This window comes from Phodopus roborovskii, unplaced genomic scaffold, assembly GCF_943737965.1.
Source record: "Phodopus roborovskii unplaced genomic scaffold, PHOROB, whole genome shotgun sequence".
In the NCBI taxonomy this organism is placed as follows: domain Eukaryota; kingdom Metazoa; phylum Chordata; class Mammalia; order Rodentia; family Cricetidae; genus Phodopus; species Phodopus roborovskii.
The window spans coordinates 43627222-43635056 of NW_026126480.1; the positions used below are offsets into that span (position 1 = coordinate 43627222).

The 7835-nt window shown below is 45.1% G+C and overlaps 1 protein-coding gene across 3 annotated transcripts in view; it reads left to right on the plus strand.

Annotated features, from left to right (window-relative positions):
• Positions 1 to 7586, plus strand: part of Ptpre (protein tyrosine phosphatase receptor type E) — a 139540-nt gene extending 131954 nt beyond the window's left edge. For 2 of the 3 annotated variants that reach the window (XM_051193220.1, XM_051193222.1), the window contains 4 exons: positions 1511 to 1636; positions 2354 to 2520; positions 4569 to 4704; positions 6327 to 7586. In XM_051193220.1, the coding sequence (XP_051049177.1) occupies positions 1511 to 1636; positions 2354 to 2520; positions 4569 to 4704; positions 6327 to 6401 (504 nt within the window). In that variant the 3' untranslated portion in view covers positions 6402 to 7586. The remainder of the gene's footprint in view (positions 1 to 1510; positions 1637 to 2353; positions 2521 to 4568; positions 4705 to 6326) is intronic. The other variant, XM_051193221.1, reaches the window with a different exon arrangement.
• The last annotated feature ends 249 nt before the right edge of the window (positions 7587 to 7835 follow it).

Sequence of the window (7835 nt, forward strand, 5' to 3'; positions counted from 1 at the left end):
AAGACATATTCATTGGCATGCCTAGTGTTCTGAGAGTGCCTGGAGTTCTCTGGCACCCTGATCCTTGCTAACTGAATGCTAATTTAGCTTTCCATGGCTTTTGTTGGAATTTATCTCATTCCTACAAGGTAGGCCATCACCTTACATATCTATGGATGTCTTCTTTCTTGTATCAAATGCTTTCCCTTGCTTTTTTTTTTTTTAACCTCTATTACTGATGGAAAAAAAACAGTTTAAGGAAGGAAGGAAGGATTTATTCTGGCTCAATAATTGAAAGAGAATCCACCATGGCAGCTGGAACACAAGGCATCTGGTCATATTGCATCTGTAGTCAGGAAGCAGACAGATGGGCACATGTGATCCACTCACTTCCCCCTGTTTATCCATCCCAGGACTCCAGTCCACGGAGTGACACCACCTGCAGTCAAAGTGTGTTTTCATCTGTCAGTTGAATCTCTCTGGAAAGCACCCTCCCAAGAGGTTAGGTAATTCTCCAGGATGATTCTAAACCTCATCAAAGTGTCAATCCAGATTAACCATCAGGCATAGAAGCACCTATTTTTCTACTGGGCTGTTTCCCTTCTTATTGCTTTAAGAGTTCTTTACATATGGTGGGTGTTCATCCTGTGCTGGTTTTGTGTGGCGAGCATCTTGCTGCAGACAGCAGCCTCCTTTTTACAGTTTTGATGATGGTCATTGATGGGAAAAAAAAATGTGAACTTCATTTGATGCTGATATTTCTGTCTTTGCTTCGGGGATGGCTCCGTCTTTTGTGCCTTCTTATTTAGTGAGACACAAAATTTGTTCTTCAAAGTAAAGAAATATCCAAGGTCGAGATGGAAATATAGGATAGTGTTGTTTGTTTACTGGCCTGATTCTAGGAGAAGCTGCGGTGTTCATGTCAACCTTGCCCAGTGAATCAGGGATTAATCTTCTAGTTTCACTGTAGTCAGAGACTTCGGAATTGCCAGCTCCCCAGTAACAACACAAAAACTTGTTATTAATTATGAAAACTTGGCCTCAGCTTAGGCTTTTTTACAACTGGCTCTTATAACTTAAAATAAACTGTTTCTATTAATCTAAATTCTGTCAGGTAACTCAGTCGCCTCTTCTCTGCACCATATGTCCAATTAATTCAGTGTCTCGCTAGTGTCTCTCACATACCTAGATTCATCCCGAGTTACTCTTTCTGCACGGAAGTCCCGCCTATTCTCGCCTGCCTAGCTATTGACCATTCAGCTCCGTATTAAACCAATCACAGTGACACATCTTCACACAGTGTAAACACATATCTCACAACATTCCACCGGCTGAATACATCTTCTGTTCTCTCACCTATCAAGGTTCCATGTATCGGTATCCTTCCAGACCTGTTCTCTGCTCATGGTCAACAGACACTAGTGGAATTCAGATCCATGTTCACGTCAGATTTTCTGGTCACACGAAATGACCCCACATCAATTCTGCACCTTAAGTGGTAACAACAAAACATTTTATTTTCTCCCCCTAGGATAAATGCTACCAGTATTGGCCAACAGAGGGCTCAGTGACTCATGGAGATATAACTATAGAAATAAAGAGTGACACCTTGTCTGAAGCCATCAGCATACGAGACTTCCTGGTTACTTTTAAACAGGTATTATGTCTGTGATCCCCCAAATTCTAGTAGACCTTAGGAAACACCATCACTTGGTATGTTCTTACTGCTGTATCAGGGTGGGCCTGGTACCTGTCACCATCTACCTGTTTCTAAGTCCCAGGGAACCACAAGGGGCCAGGAGATGATCTGGTAGTGAGTGTCCTATGAGGATGTATGATGCCAAAGATGTTAATTTACTGGGCTGGGGATGGAATGACAAAGGACCGGAAAGAAGGTAGAGAGGTCCCCTAGGCCCCTTCCAGAACCTCTAAGTGTCCCTGTCCACACTGGACCTTGAACCCTGACCACGGAAAGTCTAGGCTGTCTGGCTCAATGAGAGGTAAAAGAGCTCACAAGCTGGACTCAATTCTGAACTGAGACAGTCAGTTCAGAAAAGGTGTACTTGTGCAAATACTTGTTCCCTCAGGGCCAGTAGTGGATTGCCTTGGACGCTGGGCTTGTCTCTAGTCCTTAATGGGAACTCAGAACCAAACTTCCCAAGAAATGTGAGCCTAATCTCTGAAGGAAGCCACCAAGACCCCTGAAAGGGCTGGGCTGAGCTACTGGAGATCTAGAAGGAAATATAGTCGCTGCTAGCCAGGCCCCTGGACTGCCTAGGTGGGGCTTTGAGACCCAGAAGGATTCATGGGCAGGCAGGCAGACCCCTGGCAGGATATGGGACAACTTTCACTGAGACTTCTCTCCCATCTGTAGCCCCTGGCCCGCCAGGAAGAGCAAGTCCGCATGGTGAGACAATTCCATTTCCATGGCTGGCCGGAGGTCGGAATCCCAGCTGAGGGCAAAGGCATGATCGACCTCATTGCAGCAGTGCAGAGGCAGCAGCAGCAGACAGGCAACCACCCCATCACCGTGCACTGCAGGTGAACTGCCCCTCCCCCACATGCCCCTGTGCTGGCTAGAGACCTACTTAGCAGCTAGGGGGAGCTGGACAGCTGCTCCCAGGGGATTGCTTCCCTAGACTGTGAGTCACCTTCCCTTACACGCAGGAACACACATCCTGGGAGGAGTCAGAATGGGCACAGGGTACTACTATGTCCTGTTGAAGTCACACAAACTTCCCAGGAAAAGCCCTCAGGTACCCTTCTGGACTTCAGCTAGTCTGTGTTAACTCTGACTCCCAGCTCTGTCTCTCTCTGGCTGCCCCATCCCTATTGCCCACCTTCTCTCCTCTCTTCTGGCTTGGAAAACATTCAGTGCAGATGACTGAATGCACAGGATGGAATATGAAGATGCCATGAAAATGTCCACCCCTGTATCTGTGTGTGTATGATCATGAGGTTACATAAGTGTAATCCATGAAGGTCAGAGGTCAAGCCAGGTGTCCCTCCTCAGGTGTGAACACCTTCAGTTGGCTTTGTATCTGCTAATTAAGCTATGCTGGCTAGCCAGGGAGCCCCAGGGCATGCCCAGCTTTTTTTCTGGAGTATCTGGAAATTGAACTAAGGTCTCATGCTTGCACAGCGTGTACTTTTCTGGCCGAATCATCTCCCCAGTGTTGAATCTCTAAAGTAAACTTGTTCCACCACTCATATAGCCATAATCAGGCTCAAGGGTAAAGACACATTCCTGATGTGGCTAGAGACAACTTCTAGCCAGGCCTATGGCACACAACAAATGGAGAAAGAGTGGATGTAGGACAGATCCATAGCTCCCCTGCATCCCTGACTGGGCAGGTCCCGCCAGCACTGTGCAACCTACTGCAATGATCTTAGCCACATCTGCAAAGCCCTGACAAGCAGTTTAGGAAGCTTTTATTTTGGGGTGATTCTCACTAGCTGTTGGAGCTGTGATCGTTTCATTTCCTGAAGATTTGACTCACACCTTAGGGCATCCTTTATTTCCATTCATTACCCTTGATGTCCAAAGAGCCCCTGTTTAATGAGGGCTACTCTCCCTTCATGGACAACCCACCTAGTATACTCCATGCCTGGCCAGCAAGTGGCGCTCACACTTCAGTTTTCAGTCCCAGGAGTCTTCCCAGTGGCTCCCTGAAAAGGAGCTAGAAATGAGTCTCTTTGGTCTGGGATGCTGGAGATAAATTCTGCAAGCCTGAGACAGTAGGTAACAGCCATGGGGGCCACAACAGCAGGTCTTGAACGTCAGAGTAGGCCCACGTTTGTGGAGATTCCAAGAGGCCCAGGACAGCCATGTCCCTCCAGAGGGCACTAGAAAATGTTGGCCTGGTGCCTCCTTTAGCCTCTCCCAGACCTCTCCTGAGTGGCCTGGCTCATCAGACCAAGTGCCATCTTCTGAAGAGCCCACAGTTCCTAGGAGAGAGCTTCCTATCATGCCATCCCTAAGCGTAGTAGTCAGGCAGCACCTGAAATGGATGGGAACAACTTGGGAGGCTTTTAAGTGGAAGTAAGCGGGGTACGGTTTGCTGGATCTTGCTGTATTGTGTGTATAAGCTATCCTTTAAGCTGCAGTCAAGGGGCTTGGGAGATGGCTCAGTCAATATAGTGTTTTGCTGCATAAGCATGAGCCTTTAGCCACATAAAAAGCCTTGTGAACTGGTGCACATCTGTGATCTTCAGTGCTAGTGAGACATAGGCAAGCCAATGCCTGGGGGCATGGGGACCAGCCAGCCTGGCCAAGACAGTGAGCTCTAGGTTCATTGAAAGAGTCTGTCTAAAAAGAAGGTGGAAAGCTATAGAGTAAGACAACAAACATAGACCTCTGATCTCTGCATGCATGCGCGCACACACAAACATTTACATGTATATGAACACATACAGCATCAAACACAAAGATGCTGGGGCCTCTCGGTGACTGATACTCTGCCCTGGCACACGGGGGGTGGGGTAGGGTGGGGTGAGGTGGGGTGGGGTGGTGGTAAGTGCATGCTCAGGTCTCTTCCCCATGCATACCCTTGCTTGCTTTGCCTTCACTATGCACATTCCCTCCACAGTGCGGGAGCAGGGCGGACAGGTACATTCATAGCACTCAGCAACATTTTGGAACGAGTGAAAGCTGAGGGACTCCTAGATGTGTTTCAAGCTGTGAAGAGCTTAAGACTTCAGAGACCACACATGGTGCAAACGCTGGTAAGACTCTGAATGATCTGATGTTCCAGAAGAGTCGAGAATTGTTTCATGTATTTGATGTCAGTTTCATTAAAGGGTAGCCTGCTGTAAGGGAGGGCCAGGAGGGTTCATTTCCCAGAGTACCTGACCCAACTGCAGCCATTCACCCTCCCTCCCACCCTGTTGGTCTTAGGGGGAAGTTTCCCCAGCAAGACTCAAGGGGAGGAGCTCATGCCCAAATTTTTTTTCCATTTAAAAACAGTGTTACAGAATTCAAAAGCAGCCCTGAAGTTCAAAGCTCTGCTGCTTGTTATTTCCCGGCTCCACTGTTGCATTTAGTCTGTTTGCCTTTGGAAAGTCTCACTCAACCTCAAGGCCCCTCTGAGGGTCTTGCCCTGGGGGAGGTCTCCTAACATCCAATTGCTCTGCATATTCTCTTTCATTACTGGCTGCACTCTTCCTGGGTAGAGGGAGAGATTCCACACTGAATTCAGACATGCTTCCTGCCAAAGGAGCAAGTGGAGGTTTAAAAGCTGTTCTCTTTATGATTTCCCAGAGCCTCCTCATTAGGCTTTCTCTCCCACCTGCTCTCTCTCCACAATGCTCTTGACAGGCAGCCTGACCCATGCGCGTAGATGCTGTGATGGTGATAACAGAAAGGCTCTACATGAACCTAAAACATCTAGTCTTACAAATTCAAATGAAATGTATAGTAATATAAAACCATGTGGTTTTCATTTACTTACCAGTAATACATTAGGCACTGTAAATTTCATTTTCCAATGTTAAAACTGTGGGGTATTTTTCCGCACCTCAGAAATAGTTTTCATCCAGCTGGGTGGCATATACGAATAATCCCAATACTTGGCAGGTAGAGGGAGGAAGATTAAGAGTTTAGGGTCATTCTTGGCTAGGCCTAGCAACATGTGATTCTGTCTCAAAACAACAAACATCTCTCTCTCTCTCTCTCTCTCTCTCACACTCTCACTCTCTCTCTCTCTCACACACACACACACACACACACACACACACACACACCTGTTTCCTGGCCTTGGGGTATAAGATAAAGCACTGGTCTTGAAAGCATAAGGACCTGAGTTTCATTCCCCCAAACCAACAATAAGTATTTAAAAAAAAAAAAAAAAAAAAGGATGGAAATGATGGCATATACTTGTAATTCCACAGCTGGGAGGTAGAGGCAGGCTTTCTGGGGTTCACAGGCACAAAATTTGGCAGTTTCTAAGCCAGTGAGATACCCTGTCTCAAAACCCAGGTGGACAGTACCTGAGGAAGGAAGGACATCTGAGGTTAACCTCTGGGTCCCACATGTGTACCTGCACACACACAGATGTGCATACATATGCACAAAATACTTTCCAATGTCAATATGTAAAGTAGAGATGTTTTCCTAAGACCTTTCTTAAAATACAGCGAAAACAAACTGAAAATGGATGTTTTCTACATAGAAAAAGAGCTTGGTTTAGAACATGTCTTGTACTTAAAAGCTACATTGCATGACAGAAGCTGATGTGTGGGAAGGAACCACAGACTTTGGTGCATCAACAGACTGACTGACATCTTCTGATTGAATGCATCAAGAATGTGTGAAGCAGCTTATTAATATACTCTTGTTCTCTTTTCAGGAGCAATATGAATTCTGCTACAAAGTGGTACAAGATTTTATCGATATATTTTCTGATTATGCTAATTTCAAATGAAGATTCCTGCCTTAAAATAGTTTTTAATTTAATGGTCAGTATATTTTGTAAAAAAAAAGAAAGTTAATTTATTTCCTAGTGAACATTAATACCCTTCTTAATTCCTTTGTATATATTTTGTTATGTTTTAAAGGTTACCTGCTATAAGGGTATGAAGTCTTAAATGCCCTTTTTAAAAATTGGAATGTGTTAAGATCCAATATTATCTGGGAAGATTATATATTTCTGCTAATATCAGTCAATATCTTAATTCTGTTAGATTCACATCATGTGATGTCACATGTCACACATCTGTAATTGTAGTTCTTAATATGTCAAATATGTTTGTGAAAGACACTAAACATTGAAGCCCCTTGTGGAGAAAACAGTTGAGGACTCAGAATCAGGAAACATTTACTCTCCCTACCAACTGTGGCATCAGGGCATCAGGGCGTGGCAAATAGTATACATGGGGGCTTCGGTAAAGTCCTAGGTCTCAGCCATGTGGTTTGTCTTTACATTTGAAAGATCAAAGAAGGAGCCAGGCATGGCAGTGCATACCTGTGTTTCTAGCACTTGAGGGGCTAAAGCATTAAGGATTGCCTTCAGGTCCAAGTGGATGGATGGATATATATATATATCTCAGATCCTGCAACCTGGATCTTGGTCTCAGATCCACAAGGATAGATGGTGACTTTCCAGTGAATTTTTAAAGGCATTTACTTATGAAAGGCTGTGTTTCTACCACTGTAGACTTGATGAGAAGAGGTGCTGGTCCCAGGTCATCTATTCTTACTGGCTTCCAGCATCCTCATACTAGCCATCAAAGCTGTGTTCCTAGGGAACGACTTGCTGTCCATCTGCCTGTGTGCCTGGCTCAGAATCCAGCCAAGCTAATTTCCAATGTCCCTCCTGCTGGCCCAACTGCCTGTACTGACCTTAATTGAGTCTACTGTCTCAATTCAAAACAACTTCCTTCCCTTCATCATTGAAATGAAGTGTCTTACACACACACACACACACACACACACAGATAGAAGCAGTAGGATGACCACAAGCAATTGCACTGTAAACCTCCTGTCAGGCATTAGGTATGTCAGGATTTTCTTTGTAAAAAGTTAGGATGGTTTATAAGAAAAGAAATCTTAAAATCTAGATTTATACAGTTTTTTAAACATCCCACTCCTTGGTGTTTAATTTTAAAAAGAGAGAGAGAGAAAGAAAAAGTTGAAGTGTAACTTACTTTGGTGAAACTTTGGGTGCAAACACTGCTGAGGCCTCTGACCCCAGGTGACAGTGATGGTCACACCACCAGAGAGGAGTAGGTTAGGGGAAGGGTGGGGGTGGGGGCAGGGTGAATGTAGAAATACTGATTTCAATATGACCTTCCTACAGCATTTAGGTTCCTAGCAAATGAGCACAACGTAAAAGAAAGAAAGAAAGACAGACAGACAT